General features: G+C 33.3%; 2 protein-coding genes across 2 annotated transcripts; both read right to left on the minus strand.

The window, feature by feature from the left end:
- Window positions 1-879: 879 nt before the first annotated feature.
- Window positions 880-6,666, minus strand: LOC127732483 (uncharacterized). Its single transcript, XM_052241521.1, has 6 exons — window positions 6,330-6,666; window positions 3,491-3,597; window positions 2,859-2,917; window positions 2,405-2,616; window positions 1,331-1,445; window positions 880-904 (listed from the first exon to the last, which is right to left on the minus strand). Exons 1-6 carry the CDS (start codon window positions 6,664-6,666, stop codon window positions 880-882), a joined length of 855 nt encoding a protein of 284 aa, XP_052097481.1.
- A 128-nt stretch (window positions 6,667-6,794) lies between these two features.
- On the minus strand, window positions 6,795-14,954 carry LOC127732484 (uncharacterized). Its single transcript, XM_052241522.1, has 5 exons — window positions 14,852-14,954; window positions 13,914-14,012; window positions 9,906-10,112; window positions 9,160-9,242; window positions 6,795-6,875 (listed from the first exon to the last, which is right to left on the minus strand). Exons 1-5 carry the CDS (start codon window positions 14,952-14,954, stop codon window positions 6,795-6,797), a joined length of 573 nt encoding a protein of 190 aa, XP_052097482.1.
- Window positions 14,955-21,757: the final 6,803 nt, after the last annotated feature.

Raw genomic sequence — 21,757 nt, forward strand, 5'->3', positions numbered from 1 at the left:
AAAAACATCAAAGAACACCATTACAAACTTAATCCAAATTTTATATTCTATTTTTAGAAATTTACCTGTGACGTCACTTTTGTGGCGTTGATACATTCGTGTGACGCACAGTTCATAATTCTATTGTGCTGTACTTGTGTACTGTCGTAAATTGATTTTAGGTGTTGGTTGTTATTCTGTGGTTTACATGTTGAAATGTACTATTATATTATTTATTTATGTATTGCTCTGTCCTAAGTGTTCTTGCATTTATTTGTACTGTATTCCTGTCACGTAATGTTGTCATTTTAGAGGTATTTTTAACATTTTCATATAAGCGGGAGGTCTGGCTAGCCATAAAAGCAGGTTCAACCTACCAATTTTTCATAAAATGTCCTGTTCCAAGTCAGGAATATGTTATTTGTTATCTAATAGTCCATTTCTATAAATGTTGGCGTTTGTTTTTGTAGCAGTTCAGTGTTTCTGTTGTTCAATAGGTTTCCTCTTATAGTTGATGTGTTTCCCTCAGTTTTGGTTTATGACCCGGATTTGTTTCATTTAATCGATTTATGACTTTTGAACAGCGGTATACTACTATTGCCTTTATCTAGACTGACTACCTCATTTGTTCTTACATGAGCAACACGAGTAGGATCTGCTTACCCTTCCGTAGTACCTGTGAACAACCCCAGTTGTTGATTGGATTTTTTACTGTTGTTTGTCTTTTTGTTCTTTTCTTTGTTTGCCATGGCGTTGTCAAGTTTATTTTCGACTTATGAGTTTGAATATCCCTTTGATATATTTCGCCTCTCTTTGATCCGAATCAACAACACACAATGTCTATTCAAACTTTCTTTTTTCTCTAAGAAGAATCGGCATATCATTAATGCATCCGGGTTTTCATTTTTTGTTTTCACTTGGGTACCTGTAACAAAGAGCACAACAACAATAGAAGTAAAAATCATGAAGGTTTTCCTTCTTCTTGTCTCAGATATGCTGACTTGTCCGACCAACATAAATTTTAACAAAAAAAGGAAAATTACACAATTCTTAAGTTTTTGTCAGAAGTATGTCACAAAGTGATTCTAAAGGATGCTTCTGTTTTTGAGCGACGAAGGAAACATCAGAAAATTTACAACAGACAAACGAACATCCGTTAGAAGCAAGGTAAGTATGCGTAATCTATAAAGTCATATATATCAAAAATGCAGTAAACACGTACACTACTTTGTGATGAGTTTAACATTATGTTAGAAAAGTAAAACCCGTTTTTGTGAAAGAAACATTATAGCTCAAAAATTTAAACAATTTCTTTTAAATATATAAACGATAGACATGTATATAAACATACGTTGTACTTGGAATAATAAACGAACAAAAAACTCCATGTTTGGCTCTTCTTGATGTTTTGCAATTTTGACAAACATCTTTGATAAGATCGCATGGACTCTTGATTTCTTGACTTGCTGGAAAATAAATCAAGTAAATGTCATTAAAGAATGTGTATCTGATTAAACAAACATAATAGGAATCGTCTACATTATATATCACTAAGTAGTGCGCTTGTCACATCCTAGTACCAGAAACTCAATAAAAGCGTAATAACAACATTATTTTACGGTACCAAGTTTTTATGCACCAGATGCGCATTCCGGAAATTAATGTCTCTTCAGTGATGCTCGGGTCAAAATTTGTGAAAATGCAAAACCTAATAACATGTTGGAAGACGTGATCGGATATGACGACAGCTTTTCTGGTATACGTTTCAAAGTTACACAACATTATAGTTCATTAATTAAAACTTAAAGGGAAATAGAAAAAGAGAAAAAAGTAATGTAATAGAATGTGTTATCTATTACTATTATAATATTCTTCATTGACTATCTCAATAATAGAGAGCTATATAAACCCATTTTATTCTTTGGTGGTTAATGTCTTTTGTAGTTAAATGTCTTCCGTTGTCGAGTGAGTGGGGTAGTTCAACATGTACATTGCTAATATTACAAAGACTGCCTTTCGTATTTGATTTGACCTTTGACTATTTTGATTCCAGCGCCATTGATGAGTATTATGTAGATGAAACGGGTTTCTCTTGTACAAAATTATAAACCTGGTATTTTTGATGATATTTTTGACCATTTACAACTAACAGTGTTTTATATCATAGATGCAGTTCTTTTTATAGATTTACTGTTAATAAAATGCAATAATCATTCCAAATACTAATGATTTTCTTCCACAAGGCATAGCTGGCATTACGTTTTGTCTCTACAAATAAACCGGACTGCTAAAAATATGTACCAACAGTAGCAAGAAATTAAATCAAACAAACAGACAATTTCGATACTCAAAAGTGATTTGAATACATTCTTCCTAAACTAACTGAAACTCAGAAAAATCTTTAACATAATGTATATTGTCTTACCAAAGTTTGAACTTTTCCTGAACTTTCTTAAGGATGCTTTGGCTAATGTTAGATTATGATGCCACTCGTGGTTTGTGTTCAACAGTTCGTACAATGTAGTTTGGTTAACATACTGTATCAATTTGAATGTATTGTTTGACTTCAATATGTCCAGCAGATCTATCTTGTTATAAATTACTTTTATTTGTAAAGGAACTATTCCTCGTAGGATTCTGAAAGTAAGTAATAACCGCTAAAATAAGTCATGTTTTATTTTATATGATAATAAAAGGTTAATTTGCAATAAGGTGCAAGTTTATTGATAATTAAAAAGATATATTTTCAGCCACACATATAAAAACCAAACTCTGGTTCATCGGTCAGTAATGCTGATTTTTTTTCATGTATATCAATTTTCTTTAAAAGGAGAAAGCATTTTGAAATATGTTTTGCCTTAAAGGGAACACTTACTTACCTCCATCTGGTGACAACAAGATCTCGGAAAGCATTGGTTTTGTTGAAGAATGGGATCAGCTTGAAATGAGAAAAAGTAAAATAGTTTCATCTATTATAATCATTTATTAATTTTGAATTAGTTTCAAAAGCAAAATAAAGTAGAAAGAAAGTAAAATGAAAATTGACAGCTAGAGAAATAAAGGTATAGAAACATATATTTTATTTCTGCCACAGTAAATATGGTGATGGCAGATACATATTTTCATTCAATTGAAAAATTTAATTTGCCAGTTAAAGAGTTTGTTATTAGTCCGGAATGTGAAAGTCCAGTCGACATTTCCCTGTGTTGTCCGAAACCAAATCATTCAAAACACTTAGGTTTTTATCCTTCTTGATATAGATAGCCTTAGATAGATTGACACAAAGAATAGAGATATTTGGTTTTCAAAGCTCTTCAACTTCATTTATAATTTATTGATTTTGCATTCCAATGTTTTATTCTTTTGCCCTACTGTCGAGTCTTGTGTAGATAAAAAGCGCGTTTGGCATGCTAGATAAAAGCATATTATTTTTAGAAGATAAGTTATAGCTCTAGATCCGAGAGATAAGTACGTTCTGTTCACCGACCCACGTAAAGCTAGCATAAGTTACCTCTGTGCGTAGGTCTTTCACTAATGATTTAGTATCTAAATCAATTTCCGTCGTATAATTAAACATGAACATAAGCATGAGATATACAGGATGGGATGCGTTCACATCTAAAATAACAAAATATTATTATGGAAATAGTTCACGTCAAAAATAAAAGTACAGATCAAGGGACGTATATTAATCTTTGTGTGTTTTGTCTTTTTCGTTTTTTATCAAAATAAAAATAGGAGATGTGGTATTATAGGTAATGAGACAACTATCCACCAAATCTCAAATGAAGTGGATGTAAGCAATTAAAGGCAAGCATACGGCCTTCAATAATGAGAAAAAAACATACAGTATAGTCGGCTATAAAAGGCCCCGACGTTTTCAGTTGGTTTTTTTTCGACTCATGAGTTCAAAGTCCTTTTAGTATCTTTTGCCTCTCTGTTGCATACTTTTTTTGTATTTAAGTTCAATTTAAAAACAAATAATCCTTTATGATTAAGTATTGTGAATGAATTTATCATCAACAATTACACTACATCTCCTTATTTCATATACGATATGATTTTCGCTTTGAGATAATAGTTTGAATACATTATTTTTTTCAGACTTATAGTAAATTTCAGTTTAGTTACTTTATGATACTTTTCTATGCAACATGTGAAGATGTGGAAGAGTGATTGTGTTCCATAGAACCTGTGTCATTCACTACAATAATGCATTTGCCAATTCAGAAATATGACAGTATTTTTTGTCTTTGTACAATAAAGTATCTTTTTGCCAGGATGTACTCTCTTTGTTTGATTTATTTTAATTGTATCAATCTAAACTGATTAAAGATTAAACAGATTATGATGCAAGGGTCGACTGAATTAGCATTTGTACACATAGTATTTACTTGCACAATAGACGACATCGTATTTTACTCACAAATGCGGGGTTCAGAAAACTGTACACCAATTCCTGTAAAACATTTAGTGTATATATCAAAATGGTATATCATATAAATACCAAATTAACAAATACAACATGTTCTTGTTGTTAATCAGGTTTTTGTTGGATTATGACAACAGTAGTAAACCGTTCAATTCAATGTTACAAAACAACTAAGGGAATCCAGTGAACTCCAAAATGACCAAGACCGGATGTGTCGATAGGATACGAGTCTCTTGCAAACCACAACATGCACAATGCAAATACTTACTCAGTCAAAATAGTTTCAGAAGTTATACTACATGTATATGTCATATAACCAAACTCATTCGAAAAGTCAAAATCGTTTCCGTAGTTATATACTTGACAATTTTCTTTTGACTGGTTTGATTTGTCTTTTATGCTGAGTATTGTTTCGGTGTAAATTATATAGTACGTCCGATTGCCATTACTGACGCATGTTACCATTGTCTTCTTTTCTCTCTTTCCAATATCTGTTTACAATTCGTTTGTCATTTTTTTACCGAAAAACAGCGACAAATAAGCTCACTTTTAATGATGATTGAGAATTGTTAAGATATATATTTCATTTTGAATCTTAAGCGTATGTATTTGCTTGCACATTTTTTGTTTTTGTTTTGTGTAAGTAGTTCGGTCTACTCGACTACAAAAGGTTGTTGTCCCGCCTGTTTCATTTATCGAGATTCATTTACACTTGATAACCAGTTCGACGGGTATATTATCGAAACAATTTGCATGTATTAACATGATACATTTTTTTTTAACATTTTTTTTTTTATTTTGTAGATGCATGTTACTGTTCATTTAGGAAGTCAACCGTTTTGGATATAAAAAAGAAGATGTGGTATGATTGCCAATGAGACAACTCTCCACAAGAGACCAAATGACACAGAAATTAACAACTATAGGTCACCGTACGGCCTTCAACAATGAGCAAAGCCCACACCGCACAGTCAGCTATAAAAGGCCCCGAAATGACAATGTAAAACAATTCAAACGAGAAAACTAACGGCCTAATTGATGTACAAAAAAATGAACGAAAAACAAATATGTAACACATAAACAAACGACAACCACTGAATTACAGGCTCCTGACTTGGGACAGGCACATACATACAGAATGTGGCGGGGTTAAACATGTTAGCGGGATCCCAACCCTCCCCCTAACCTGGGACAGTGGTGTAACAATACAACATAAGAACGAACTATAAAAATCAGTTGAAAGAGGCTTAACTCATCAGATGGATAAATATACAAATACTACAAATACAAGTGGACGTGGCCGGGTACTTGTACATCCAAACAACAAAAAGACACTATGTACAGATCTGAGAGTACTCGTAGTTACTGACAGCTAGTTCAAAGCCACTAACAACTAATAAAAAATCATGCATCTAAGACTAAATTATCAATCCGTACACATCCAACATCCAATGGATTTAGTGTAAAGACGTCATAAACAGTCAGAGAAAAACATGACCTTGTGCAATGCCAAGATACAGGTATCGACAGATTGTAGATCCATGAATGTGTATATGTATATAACAATAATATTTAATATGCTTTTAATTTACTGATAACAAAATCAATATAAGTACCAATAAAAACAATATTTAATGATCCAATTACAGTGTTGAATTGGTAACCTTTTAGAATAAGTTTATTTAAAGGATCGATAAGTTTACCAGGATCGTTTCTAAATTTCCGGGCACGGTAAACAATATTGGACTCTTTATTAAAATTCAATGTTAAATATTATATAATTAAATCTGGTTGGTGTGCCATCTCAATCCTTTAGATTTGTTTTTTATTTATTATAGAGAAATTAGAAATGTTGTATATTCGTATGAACGAAGTGAAGTAGAATATAAGCATATTTTAGTTAATTTATATATCTTACCTGTGCTGCTAACTTCTGTAATGCTATTTGCTCGATTTATTGTTGGTGAAATTTCTTTCCCAGGAGTCACAGAATACCTGTTATCTATTATGCTTGTTTCGCTACCTAATGTGCTAGATTCAATTGTTTTATCAAACATGACAGTTGATGAGGATGTGAATCCATGATGTGTTTCATGCGATGTTGTCATATAATGTTCACTTAAATCAGGATTTTGTTCGGATGATGTACTTATTCCAGTTGATAATGTTACAGTATTTGTTGATGACATGTTGAACAATGTGCTGTTTTCGTCTACTGCTGGTGTTAAATCTACATTTTGTGATGAGGTTACCATATTTTGTGTCGACGTTATTCTATTTTGTGATGACGTGATCATACGTTGTGATGATGCGGTGATGATTGACATAAAAGTAGAGGATAATGATTTCGTTGTTGGAAATGTTAATTCCTCTACTGTTGATTCTACTTGATATCCAGAAGTGGTCGATAAAGACGAAGGAATGGTAGACATTGCTGTTCTTTTGTGGTGATAAGGAAAGACAGCTGTTGTTAGTTTTACTGTAAAACAGAAAATAATATAACAACTTTTGAAAAATAAGAAAAACAAACTGTTACTCCTTCTTGAATATGCATGTTTAAATTTTGGTTAGTCATGGGTTGCCATGTGGTGTATTGAGTTTTGTTTGTAATCCCACCTTTTGGTCTCTTCTCGGGACCTTAGAAGTAAAATAGGAACAGATTACACTTCCGAAACACTCGGAGTTCAACGTTTACACTTCCGAAACACTCTGAGTTCAACGCTAATACTTCCGAAACACTCTGAGTTCAACCCGTTGTTGGTGTGGTTTGTACTGCTTATTCTTTAATATTCTGTGTTTCGTTTTGTGGACTGTTGTTTTTTCTATCGTTCTTGTTTTTTGTCCTGTTGTAAAAATCTTTCTTTGTTAATTTGGTTGCCCTTGGTATATTTTACCTTTTCTTATTACATTATAAAATGCATGACATATGTGATGGTAAATATTTGAAATGAACATCTACATAGGTTTCTTGTCTGTTTTGGTTTCTTTATCTCGATTGGGTTTCGTTGATTTATACCATACATAGCTCAACATGTAGACATCTGATACGTTCGGGTATTTCACATCCAATCTTTTATGGTAATATTCTTTACAAAGCACAAAAATGTCAATATTCACCTCAAAAGCTAACAAAACCTTTAAACAGACTTATTAAGAAGGGATATAGTTACGATACTGTTGTCATGTCATTAAAGATTGCATATTTTGGCTTCAATATTGATTCACGTATAGGGTCTTTGCATCGGAATTAACACAATTATTCTTAAACCAGTCGTTGGCATGACACGGGTTATGTTCTTCTCATATATAATTACTAAACTCCAAATTATACACAAGAAACTAAATTTAAAAATGACACAAGACTAACAAAAGCCAGAGGCTCCTGACTTGGGACAGGCGCAAAAATGTATGACGTCCATTATCACTGAACTAATGTACTTATTTGTTTAGGGGCCAGCTGAAGAACGCCTCCGGGTGCGGGAGTTTCTCGCTGCAGGTGTTGGCCTTTGGCTGTTGTCTGCTCTATGGTCGGGTTGTTGTCTCTTTGACACATTCCCCATTTCCATTCTCAATTTTATCTAGTTTTGTATATTCCAATGTAAAGAACGGTAAGAAAGAATGAAGTCAAAACAGTTTTGACACCTTATTTAAAATTGCTATTTTGGACAATGCCATTGAAATTGTTTTTAACTGATAATTGTCATTGTCGATTTTAGGTCAGTGTACACTTTGAGGAAAGTATGCCTGACAGAAAAACTTTTGTGAACACTTTTTTCCCTCGAAAAGGTTGCGGTAATGTTAACAACAAAAACAAACAGGAAGATGTTCATAGTGTTCGCAGGTGTCTGCATTGACTGTACATAAACTCCTAGAACGAACGAGTCTTTCACCGTAACTATATAGGATTAAGAAGTTTGTTTATTGCATTCAAATGCAAGATGAATAATAATGCAGAGGGGTAAATAACCGCTCCATTTACAACCAGTTTTACACATTCTGTACGAGCTTGTTCTAAGACATTAGCGTGCAATCTAGTGGTTGTCGTTGTTTTATGTCTGTCGTATATGTTTTCGTTTATTTCTATGTCATAAATCAGGTCGTTGGTTGTTTTTCGTTTTAATTGCTTCTTATTTTCTCTTGTCGGAGCCTTTTATAGCTGCTCATGGTTGAATGCTTATTGTTTCCTACAGTCGCTTAAATCCACGTCATATGGACTCTTGCAGATAGTTGTTTCATTGGCAACTATACCAATGATCCTTATTTCATATCACCCAAAATTAAACCAGAAAAAATCAGATCAAAAGTCGCTCAAAGCAGTGAATGATAAGAGACATATATTGACTGATTAATTATAGTTCGATCTAAAAGGTATTTCACGCGGAATATAGTTAATACGGGAAAGAATAAATAGACAACAGACAGAATTATGACAGCACTATGCTTATTTTCATTGCCTGCTTTGTTGAGTATGGATATATTGACATACCCGTGTGCTTGCTACCGATGGCTTGAAGTAGAAATCCACGACCTTGAATCGTACTGTCCGAGACAAATGTAACTTCTGCAATCGATTTACTGAAGATCATGGTGGATGAAGACCGAGATGTACCACAGATCCTTTCTATTTTTGTCTCTGTAAATTTAAGGAAATCGCTGTTACATGCTGTGGTGTTCTGTATGTCAATCCAGATACGACGTATCCGTAGCGGAGTTTGGTCCGCAGTTTGTACTGTCCATTGACATATTACGCCGGGAGGATATTTCCTGGAATATCCAGGTGACGTAATATTAATGATTTGTCGTGGATTAACTTTGATCGATTTTGAACATGCTGAAAGAAGATGTAAAGATTATTGTTGATAATGTTTCAGAAGCAAAACATTACTGATGATCAAAACTTTACTTTTATATCAGACTTGCATACATAATATTTAAACCAACGTTTACCAATGTTACAAGCACTGAAATCAACGAATAACAATTGTTATCGCACCGCGGGTAAATTATCATGTTGTGATTGGTTTAACGCCGTCACGTGGTGACCCCCTATTGATCCGTATTACGGTAAGGGGTTAGTAAATTTCATAGGGGGTTCATGACGTCACGTCTACAGTTAATTGTGACGTCATCCATTAATGTTGTTGTATTTCATTAATTATTTTTCTACAAAACGCAGCAGGAAAAGTCCCGCTTGCGATAAATTCGTTATACGGTTCACTACTGACCTCCTACGGACCATAGACGGTGAAAAAAATCCACCATGGATCCGTAGGGGGTCAGTAGCGAACCATATAACTTATAGTGTTTAGGTCAAAACTCTTTATCTTTTCTTTTCTCTCTCTTAATTAAAATAACAACTGTTTATGAAGAAAAAGTAATCTGATATTTATGTAACTTATAAATCAATACTCACAGGCTCTTAAATATTTGTTCGTGGAAAACTCGCTTTCTACGTCACCAATTCGTGCGGTCATAGCTACTAGGAAAAGCTGACCATTATGACCTTGTGTATTTATTATGAAACGGTTGCCACGATTAGCTAAAACGATGATGCAAATCTTCGAATAATGTGGTAATGGTTTATAGCAGAGCTTGTAAGAAGTAATTGGTAGGTGATTCCCCGGCGGCGTTGACCACGTGACTAGTATAACATTTCCAAGATGACTTAATGTTATGTTAGCTGGTGGTTTTGAATTCTTAACTGAAAAGGAATAAATAGTATGTTTCTGATTTTCCAAACATTTGGTTTCAGACAATCTTGCAGTTTAAGTGACGATTATAATTTTCAGTGCTATTCATACATGTCATCTAATTGTTTTTACATATATTCTAAGTATCCTTCACTTTTTCGACTTAAGATTAGAAGTCAATTTTGGAATTTCCATTGTCCTGAATATATATGAAATATGTGTCACTGAAAGCTTAACAAACCACAATCAACTTTTTTTTATTTTTCTTAATACGTGAAATAATATTATAGTACATTTTGATGATCCAATTGCGCTTTTCGATGAATGAAAAAAAAATATTCGATTATTCTTTAGTCAATAATATTGGGTATCAAAAACTTAATAAAACATGATCTAAATGGTTAGAATTTAATAAATACAAAATGAAAATGCCTCAACACTCACTATAGTCTAGCATTCAATAGTACAATAGTAAAAAAAATATGAAGTTGTTCCGGTTTTATGGCCGCTCTGTGACTGTCGTTTTAAATTTATTCTAATTTTTGGGATTCTGTCAGGTTCAGAGCTTGACACATTATATAGGAACCTGCGTATTGTTCATGTTGTTAAAGACCGTATGTTAATCTCTATTTATCTATTGGGTTTTTGTTGTGAAGTAGTTGTCTCATTGGCGTATTCCTTTTTTATTCATTTTCAATCACTTAGTTGAATACGAATTTGACTACGGAACAGCACGAAAATATAGTCAAATGATACAGAAGCAAAGCTTTGAAGTTTCAATAGTCTAAGTGCAGAGTCCATATGTAATGTAATAAAACAAATAAAAATGACCGCAAGTTCCTTCTATTTTTCTCAGAGTTTTAAACTTGTTGAAATGGGCCTAAGATTATTTTAAAATCTTGTATTTATTTTATGACGATATTTCAAAGATAAAACGAACATTTAAAAAAATACTGTTAGCTAGTTTTAACAATTCAAATTCAATATTTTCGGTTTTTTTATTATATCAAAATCAATGTATACCAACTATGCCATAGAATATCTTACCAACAGTTTTAATTAACAGACTAAATCCTTTTCCGATGGTTCCTATTTTGCTTTGGAACACTATCCTGACGTCACTATAGTCCAGTCTTACGTCAGATGTATTCGTGCAGATTTTCTTTTTAATTTTGTCGGATTCGATAAGCAGAAAATGTTTTGCGCACCCAAAATTATTAGTTCCAAAATCAATATCTGTTATATGAATACTTATCGTATGTGTCTTGTTAGTGAAAATGTTCCAGACACATAAAACTCCTTGATGGAATTCATGTGGGTACAAAGGTGATTCCACTCCCTGTGTTCCGTTTACGCCGATATACAGCTGGTTTCCACAACCTTAAAAACAGTTTGTAAGTATAACAACAATAGTGTAAAAACAGCCTGCAATTTGGTCCGGGTACACAGTTATCGTCCTTTGATTACGAATATAGTCCCTAGTGTGGACAGTGTGTTACTTGTCGATTTTTTTTATACCCCTTCCAAATTTATTTCTCCATGTTTTATGACTCAAATAGTAAGTAGGGGGGTGAAATGACACTGTAAAAAATTTTGGGTCATGAATTTTAAAGTAAAGTAGTGATTTGGTCCAGCTGAAAAATGTTAAAAATTAGCACTTCGGAAGCTGTCAAAAGATTTGAAGACCCCCTTAACATGAAATTGTCCATATTTTGAGTTAGAGCCGATGAAGTTTTCTATAATTTTGATATAATTTGTCCCAAAAGTAGTACAACACACTGTAAAAATATTATTGAGAAAGCGCAGGTGGGATTTTTTTAATTTTCTTTATTGTCTAAAAGAAATGCACTACGAAATAACTGTGTACTCGGACCATTTGATATGCGATTAAAGATCACAAAAAGTAGGTTTACCCTCAATCACTCGTTTTCCAGGTTACTTGTGCCCGTAACTGTTTAAGGATGTTCGCTACTCTGTTTCAAGATAACAAGATTTTTAAAAGATTGTTATAAATTGATAGTATATAAGGAACTAAATAAGCAGAAAAAAATGAAGTGTCCGTGTGCTTGTTTTCGAGATATAAGCCATTGAAAATTTGGCGTGAAATGATTCTCTCTAGATTTTTTATACATTTAATATTGGCACCTTTTTTCTTTCAAAAACTATGAAAAAAATAACAAGAATTTTATAAGATTTTCAAATATGGCTTATGAAACTATATTTAATACAATTATGAAAAGAAAAGTAGGGGTTAGCGGGCAAAATTTTTGGATGTCACTACATGGATAAAACCGAAGGATTCCGAATATCTGGCAAAAATTCAAAAACAGGAGGAGCGAACATCCTTAACATGTTTTCATGCGTAATGAAGCCCCAGAAAATAACTCTTTAACAAATAAGCCAAAAAAACAGGTTGTAATGGAGAGCATTGCAATCTATATTAAGATAAAAGTCGTGGTTTTTAAAGTCTAGCACTAGATATGTAAAGTCTAGCGGTGAAGATCTAAAGTTCTGCGATGAAGATGTATAAGTACAGCGCTTAGGATGTAAAAACCATTTATGTAGATATAAAGTCGTCTACTGTAGATATGAGATCAAGCGCTAGAGATGTAAAGTCTACCGCTGGTGATGCAGAGTCCAGCCCTGGAGATGTAAAGCCCAGCACTGTAGATGTAAAGTCTAGCCCTGTGGAATAAAGTTCAGCGCTGGAGATGTAAAGCCCAGTACTGTAGATATAAAGTCTAGCCCTGTGGAATAAAGTTCAGCGCTGGAGATGCAGTCCATTGCTGAAGACATAAAGTATGAGTCTAACGCTGTTGATCTAAAGTGTATATGCTTATGTCACAAATGTTGAATGCAAAAAATAAAATAAAGTTCCCCTGAAACTAGGATTTACATAATACCCCCAACACACATACCACCAACCCCATCCCATCAGTTTTAGTTTGGTTAGAGTTCGAGTTAATCAGTTTTTGGTTACTTGTGTTGAGTTCTGTCTTTTCGTAGGTTTACGTTTTATGCCATGGCCTTGTCATTTTGTTTTCTTTGGTATCAATTGTTACATTGTAGTTGCGGTTTTTATAAACAATTTCTTTGAAAATCGAAGTTCACAGATTTCTTGTTAATTATGGTGATTGTAGATTGTCAGGGGTGGATTTAGTCGGTTTTAGCTTGAAACTTTAATTTCTCGCTAATTTTACCACAAAATATTTCTCACCACGCTTCGCTTGGCTAGATATCTACATTGCACCCACTCTAAAAGAATATTTCGATAATTTACCTCAAATTTTTTCGCCTCGCTCCGATCGGCAAAATTTACGTTTGCACCCCCTAACCTAAAATCCTGGACCCCCACCCCCCTGATAACGAAACTATGACCCCTTTCATTATGTTTTTTTTTGTTATAACCTCATTTTGTTTCTTGGATCGTAGGTTGCGGCATAGTTTTTCTGAAAGCTTGTAGGTCCAAAAAATACATACACTCATCGTATAGAACTGTGCTGACTTTGGCGCCTACAATGTACTCTGAAACGGAAATTTGTTTTACCTTACATCCAGGCTTTAGAAATAGATCAATTTAAGAACTAAAGTATGGCCTTTTTGATTTTTTACGTTTGAACAAAATCAAAGGTTATATTTGGCCGAAAGTGTACATTGTCCTTTAATAGAGATTGTCAGCATCAACTTTCCCTACTGATTGATGATTGATTGATTGTTGGTGTTTAACGTCACTGTCAGCACTATTGGTTATATCGTGGCTGTAGTTTTTACATAAAAGACCTTAAAATCATTGATTAACATACGGGACTTACCTGCTCGTATATATCTTGGAATTGATTGCTTACTAAGTCCATAGTCATTTTCTGCTTGGAGTGAGATGAGAAATAATTGTCCAATATGATCTCCAAACGCTAAAAAAGAAACCCAACATATAAGTAAATAAAGAAGTTTGCTTTCTCTGTTCCATTAACAAATTATTTTTACAGTTCGTTTTTATATTGTGCTGTTACACCAATGTCCAAGGTAAGGTAAGGGTTAAGCGCTCACAAACATGATGACGGAAAAGTTATAAATGAGTATTAGCTCAGACTTATATATTATTCTCTACCATGTGAACTCTGTTCTGAGAAATTAAGACTTGACTTTATATATAAATGCCACTTTTGTATTCGTCTGAATAAAAACGATACCTTTTCCGCCATATTATCAAATCAGTTTAAAAGTTATTTTAACTGGGTTAAGTGACAAACTATTTATGAAAAGTTATTATGTTGAAAAGTAAATTTGTTATAAATCATTTTCATATTACCGACTTTTGACTCCAGACTATATAATTTGTCGACTGGTTACCTTGGACACCATGGTACCAAGTCCGGTAAGAGCAAGCTAAAGAAGTAAAACCAAGCTTTCAATCGGTACAATTTTGGGGGAAAATTACCTGGTTAATATTTTTTTTTTCACTACAAAATCATCGGAAAACAGTAAACTTTCCCCTCAAATTACACCGATTATATGTTTGATTTTACTTATTTTGGTTGCTCTTACTTGACCGAGTACCATGATGTCCAAGGTAAACAGTCGACAAATTATATAATCCGGAGTCAAAAGTCGGTAATATGAAGATAGCAGTCAAAGTAATTATCCTTAATATTTATTTATTTATTTTTATAGAGTTAATTTTTCCTATCATTTAAAACTATGTTTTTTTTGGGTTGGTTTTTTTTTTTGTAATGTTGAGCAGCATACGTACGTATCAATGCAAATGATTGGTTTCCTTTCACAACGATGGTGTACACCTTGAAACTCGGTAAAATATTGTAATTTATCAAGTAACTTAAAATCTCTCCATTCATCAACCCCGGTGGCTGCCATCTTACTAAAAATTCTCTTCCGGTTGACTCAATTCGGATATTCCCGGGTGGAGACGGTGGCAAAGATGCTGGAACTAAATAAAAAAATACATTGATATAAAATTTACCCCGCCAAACGAATAATACTTAACGCAGGCAGATATCAGGTTAGGATACCAGGATAAAGGTCATCTGATTACGTTCGCATTCTGTTTTTTGTGTTGTTGGGTTGATATCTTTTTGACACATACCCTACACTTCCTTTGTTGTATGATGTTTCTCTAAATGTAATAATAAGATTAGGTCCGAGTTCACAAATTTAAATGTCACGCGTCATTGTTCAGCAATTTTCATATTTAATCTGGACCCTTATTTTATTTTATATTGTTATATCTTCTGTTTTCTGTGCAGTTTTTATTGACTGATTTTTTTCTCAGTTTCTGCTCTTTTTTCTTTTTCATTTTAACCTTATTTATTTCTCTGCTTAATATACAATATAATTAATTAAACAAGAAATCATTTAAATAAACAATCCAAAACTCTATAGCATAAAATATTAATTAATTATGATAGTTTGTATAAAATTATGTATTTTTTTATTCTTAAACTTTTATTTCCAAACACACTGTCATATTTCTATGAAAAATGTAATGATGATATGAGCCTTTGATGCCGGACAAGATTTTTCTTTTTTGAGGGGGAGGGGGGGGGGGGGGGGGGGATAAAAAAGGTATAAATAAAACAGCTTTTTCGAATCTCTCTTTAATCGGTACATTGACAAACAATATTGAATAGAAGTATTACTAAGACAATTGAAAAATTAACGGAGAAAAAAGTCTTACCTGTTTTAGGAAAAAAGAATAGAAGGAAAGTTGATTTCATCAGTAGGAGAAATATCTGTTGCATTGTGTCTCATATTGAACAAAATCACGTTTATTTCAAACTAACATGATTAATGAATAATGAAATTTTCCATCAATTTTGTACATTCCAATAAGAATTGAAAAATGTTAAATGGATATCAAAAGTCCCGGATGTTTATCAAGATTAATTGTAACATTTCACCTGTTTAAGTTCGAGCAGGTCAACATACTTGTAACACGATAAGATGAAACAAAGAGATCATGATGGACATACTTCAGAGTTATCGTTCTTGTAACACGATAAGATGAATCCCCAAAGAGATTATGATGGACATACTTCAGAGTTATCGTTCTTATCAGTAGCCAGTAGATACAACCTGTCAGGTTTAAGTTTGAAATTTAAAATTAAATTGTTAATGTAAAATGAATGATCAAAGTATTTCAGTGTCAGCACGATTCCTGTTCTAACATATTATTTGTGGATCTCTACAGGGGCGGATCCAGCCATTTATAAAGGGGGGGAAGGGGGTGTACTAACCCAGGATAAAAAGGGGGGTTCCAACTATATGTCCCCATTCAAATGCATTGATCGTCAAAAAAAAGGGGGTGCCAACCCCCAGAACCCCCCTGGATCCGCCACTGCTCTAAGCATTCTTTGATAAAATCAATGTTTCAATTTAAGATATTGGTAAAAGGAAAGGGGACGTACGTAATAGTAGAAGTGGTAAAAATGTCGCCGAGCGTAGCAAGGCAAAATTGTGTTTGGCGATTTTATGCTCAAATTATTTTTGAAAAGAGGGACGTGGACGTATCGGTCCTGTTATGAATAATACTGTGCGATGAGTACAAATAAAAACAAAGTGAATGAAGAAGAGAGATATATAATCTTACAATGTAGTAAGATCAGCCTGAAATGTCAAAGAAAAAGAGCAGAAAACTTCAACATGGGGGTCATGATAGAATTTTCAGAATAGAGAATAGTTTTTAAAATAGCAAATAAACGACTCAGTAAAATAAACAAAAACAAAAAAGAGAAAAAAAAGAGAAAAAATAATATATAAATGACGACCCGCCTCCAACCAAACCCTCTCAAAGAAAGACCAATTAATTTCTTTTGTAGTAAGACCATAAGATGAAAGCCCGAGTCAGTACTTTCGGCATAAACAATCATTTAAATTATCTTAACATGCTGAAATGTCACAGAGGCTTCAATACTTCAATGTGTCTTACGTCAGGAGCATGTAATGCAGTTGTCGCTGGTTCATGTCTGACTCATTTGTTTTTTATTTCTGTTTGCTGTTCTAGTTTTAATCAGGCCGTTGGTTTTCTCTTTAAATCGTTTCAAATCTCCCACCAAAATGTCGTTAAATAAAATTGAATACCATGCATTTATCATGCTTCTCAATAAAATAATAATGGTCATTACTATACAGAATTGTTTTGTTTATTATTAAGGGCCTTACAGTGTCCAGTGGTAGATAGTTGTCTCAAACGTACTCATATCACGTTACCTTATCCTTACATTACACAGTTATCACAGACCCGACGAATAAAGCTGTTAAATACAACTTTCAAAATATGACAGATGGGTGCAGTCCTAACGTTACATAGAGTTAACGAATCATACATACAAAAGCGGTAGATTTATAAATAATGTGTTTAAATTCCTAAAAAGGATCACACATTGCCACTATCTTCAAATAAAAACAAAAAAATACTTTTATCTTTGACAATCATTCGTATTATTCATGTATTTAATTAATTGGCAGTTTTCGATCAATTGTTTTTTTCAATTAATGTACTGTCAATTGCATATATACGAAATGTTTCTATGCTACTTGTAAATTACCAAGGGGGACAACTTTGTCTGATAAATACATGCGTTACAGGTGTCATTATGCTATGACACTGCCGAAGGCTATTTTCTAAGCCGAAATATTTGTCATTACGATTTCATAACGTCACCTTCGTATATTACCATTTTATATTAGTACCGTTGTGCAAATCTTTAAACTTATACATATTTTCGATAATATCGGCGCAATATCGTCTATTCTAAACAATCCGGTGCATAATAAATTTGCTGGTTGGTCCTTTCTATATACTTACAGGTCCTCTGGCCACAAAAAGGCAGATCTTATTCGACTGACCATTACAATCATAGACCACAACACTGCTGAATCTAGGGAGGATAGACTCGCTTGGGAAAGATTTTGGATGAGAAAATTAAAAACTTTGGCAACAAACGGGATCAATGGAATGTTTAGTTCTCATTCGTGCAGTGCTTTTCATTTTGGGTTATATTTCATATTACTACGCAGTTTCTGTTCCTTTACATTTGTCAACTCTAAAATTCTAGAATAATACCAGTTTAAATCGAAGGGCGCTATTTATTTGGGATGTTTAAGTACGCTGCCACGTTCAATTACTTAACCTGATTCAACATTATTTTTTTATTAATCATTACCAAACTGCTGCTATTTTAGAAATATACCTGTTCATATCGCACATTACTATTTTATTAGTAGCATATCGATCTATGCAGTCTCTTTTGTAAATACCTAACCTACGTCATTTTTGAAATTTTTGAATTAAACAGGCGTACGTTGCTATGTTTGGTTTTAATTGTATAAATTTCAAGATGGTTATAGTTAAATCAAAATAGATTGATATGATCTATTTTGCATCATAATCATACCGATGAAGGATCCGAAATATTTATAAATAATTATATTTAATGTTTCCTTTTTTGAATATTCATTGAAATTTGTTTTTGTACACTTTTTTTATATATATGGACTAAATTTTAGACGAATCATAATATATATATATATATATTAAAAATTAATTGTTCAGAGAACAATTAAAGGTCTTTCCACTTCAATTTTCTGAATTACTGATGAGTAGCTACTTTCGGTTTACTCACAGCATGGAAGTAATATTGAAAGGAATAACATCAACGTCAGTTCATAAGTTTCATCTGCGTTACCGCCTATCTTTCGATTACTCGTTAATCAGTTTACGATATGGAATAGTAGTTGATTCTCCGCATGTGATCGATCAAACCACTGATACTTTTCGGTCGTTTTCGTTTTCACGGAAAATTACGAACAGACAAGTTGTTGTCGTATATAGTGCGAAGTAACCCGAATAGTCCACTAGTTATATTCCGCTGATGTACGCTGCCGAATAGAGTAATTCGTTCAATGTTGATTTTAGTTTAATTTTCCTATTTCTGTTTATCTCGATCTTAAAACTGGAGAACATGGGTGGATCGTTTTCAATTTTAATATCTACAGACAGTTAAGATGCCATTTCTTAAAAATTTAAGAATATGCATGATTGTACAAAAAATATGTTTGGACCCCCTTTTATTAAATATGAATAATCCAAGCCATGCGTGTATACCAGCCAATTAAAATATTCACAAACGTTTCTATTCTTTAAACTAATTCGTATAAATGAATATGCGGTTAGGCAGATAGAATCAAGCTTATTTTAAAATTGAGAATGGAAATGGGGAATGTGTCAAAGAGACAACAACCCGACCATAGAGCAGACAACAGCTGAAGGCCACCAATAGGTCTTCAATGTATGTGGATTTTATTAGAAAGGAGCAAAGACTGGCGTCCAGAATATGAACCAGCACACAATAAATTGAATTATGTGAATATGATAAAACTGTTCGGCTAAAGACGACAAACGCTGTCTGTTTGTTTTTATTTTTGCTGTAGCGTGTTATATTAACTGTATTTAAACACTTTTTTAATATAGATATTTACGAACTTATTATCCCGATTTTATTTGTCCAGTTTCAATAATGTAATCAATGATATTTATTACATATACATAAATTTAAAATAATTGAAAGTAAATATAGGCGTTTCTAGGATATTTGAAATAGGGGCGTAGAACCAAATCTTTGGCCGAGCGGGAGCGAGGCGAAAAAAAATTTGGACCTTTTTTTTTGCTATAAAACATAATATAATTGTGAAATGCACTAATGTAACGGTTCCTGACTTGGAGCATGTATATTTTATTTTTTTTTGTTAAAAGGGGGGGGGGGGGGGGTACGCCCATTACGCCCTCACCTGGACCCGCCCCTGGTAAATATCCTTTTTTAAATCTCGATAAACTTTGCACATTTCAACAGTAAAAAAATCTATGTCTTCATTTGTCGTCATTGTTTTGTTAAACATCATGTGAAACCTGATCGCTTCGTCGGTATTACCTGTTTTACTCGGGATCCGCTTTCAATCGGAAAATACTTTTAAAATCAGTTTAAAACGAACGGGAAAAAAAATATGCAAAAATAAATACAATTTTCCATGTTTAACTGCTGTAGTGTAAACAATTATCGTCCGTTTTTCAAGTTTTTTACATCATTCGATTTCATTTTGAAGGTAGAAGTTTTATTTGATACAGCGCCACCTTGTTAATTAATAAACTAGGATTTCACACAGGTGCTTTATAATTACCGTACTCGATAAAATCACGTGTACGTGATTGATAAGAAATTACAGATGCCATTTAACAACCGCGGTATCACAGATAGTAACCAAAGGGGTCTTGCCGCTGAGACTATAATTGGATAAAATCATATGACTTTAGTACAGAGCTCTGCATGCCATTAATACATGCTAATTAGTCGTTGTTATTCCTTTTAAATATTACTTCCATGCTCTAAGTTAATATTGGCGTCCAAGTATAGGTTTCTGCATACTGATTCAATAAATAAATGTTTCTATTTATTTTTGCCTGAAATAAGGGAGATAATCGTCAACTTCCGGTTTAAACAATGTCACTTCCGGTCTCACATGATAGCTTTATTTACGCTGATTCCTAATATATATGGTTTCTATATACTTTTGCCTGTAATAAGGGAGATATTAGGTACTTCCGGTTTAGTGAAATTCACTCCCGGTCTCAAATAATAGGTTTATGTTGCATATTTAAAAAATATATAGTTTCTAGGGACTTTTCCATGAAATAATTGCAAAGAAAAAGCTACTTTTGGTTTACTCAAGATAACTTTCGGTTGATATTTTTCAAGGTCACATGTCAACCAACAGTTGGGGCTTCAACGCAGCGAGAAAATCCCACACCCGGAGGTGGTCCTCAGCTGGCCCCTAAATAAAATTGTGTACTTGTTCAGTGAAAATGGAAGTCAAACTAAACTCCAAAACATATAAGTGAACTAAAATCAAAAATCTTACAAGACTATTTAGTCTTAGATGCATTTTTTTTTATATTAGTTGTTAGTGGCTTTGAACTAGCTGTCAGTAACTGCGAGTACTCTCAGATCTGTACTGAGTGTCTTTTTGTTGTTTGGATGTACAAGTACCCGGTCACGCCCACTTGTAATTGTAGTATTTGTATTTTTATCCATCTGATGAGTTAAGCCTCTTTCAACTGATTTTTATAGTTCGTTCTTATGTTGTACTGCTACACCACTGTCCCAGGTTAGGGGAGAGTTGGGATCCCGCTAACATGTTTAACCCCGCCACATTCTGTATGTATGTGCCTGTCCCAAGTCAGGAGCCTTTAGTTCAATGGTTGTCGTTTGTTTATAAATGTGTTACATATTTGTTTTTCGTTCATTTTTTTGTACATAAATTAGGCCGTTAGTTTTCTCGTTTGAATTGTTTTACATGATTGGTCATGTACATTGTCATTTCGGGGCCTTTTATAGCTGACTGTGCGGTATGAGCTTTGCTCATTGTTGAAGGCCGTACGTTGACCTATATTTGTTAATTTCTATGTCATTTGGTCTCTTGTCTCATTGGCAATCATACCACATCTTCTTTTTTATAATTAGTGCCAATGTAAACTATATTCAAAGATCTAATTACAACATTGGTAAGATAACCTTTACTAATAAGTTTGTTTAAAGGTTCGATGAGTTTACACGGATCACATAGTGATTTCCGCGCTTTAAGTACA

Source organism: Mytilus californianus, unplaced genomic scaffold (assembly GCF_021869535.1).
Source record: "Mytilus californianus isolate M0D057914Y unplaced genomic scaffold, xbMytCali1.0.p SCAF_25, whole genome shotgun sequence".
In the NCBI taxonomy this organism is placed as follows: domain Eukaryota; kingdom Metazoa; phylum Mollusca; class Bivalvia; order Mytilida; family Mytilidae; genus Mytilus; species Mytilus californianus.

Coding starts and splice junctions, on each gene's coding strand:
- LOC127732483 (XM_052241521.1), bottom strand. CDS start 6,666: ATGGTAACCTCATCACAAAATGTAGATTTAACACCAGCAGTAGACGAA. Junction 2,918..3,490: donor TGAAAGACCTACGCACAGAG/GTAACTTATGCT, acceptor TCTCATTTCAAG/CTGATCCCATTCTTCAACAA. Junction 2,617..2,858: donor CTTGTTGTCACCAGATGGAG/GTAAGTAAGTGT, acceptor ACTTACTTTCAG/AATCCTACGAGGAATAGTTC.
- LOC127732484 (XM_052241522.1), bottom strand. CDS start 14,954: ATGAATGGAGAGATTTTAAGTTACTTGATAAATTACAATATTTTACCG. Junction 14,013..14,851: donor CCAATCATTTGCATTGATAC/GTACGTATGCTG, acceptor TTTCTTTTTTAG/CGTTTGGAGATCATATTGGA. Junction 9,243..9,905: donor AAATACACAAGGTCATAATG/GTCAGCTTTTCC, acceptor ATCTTCTTTCAG/CATGTTCAAAATCGATCAAA.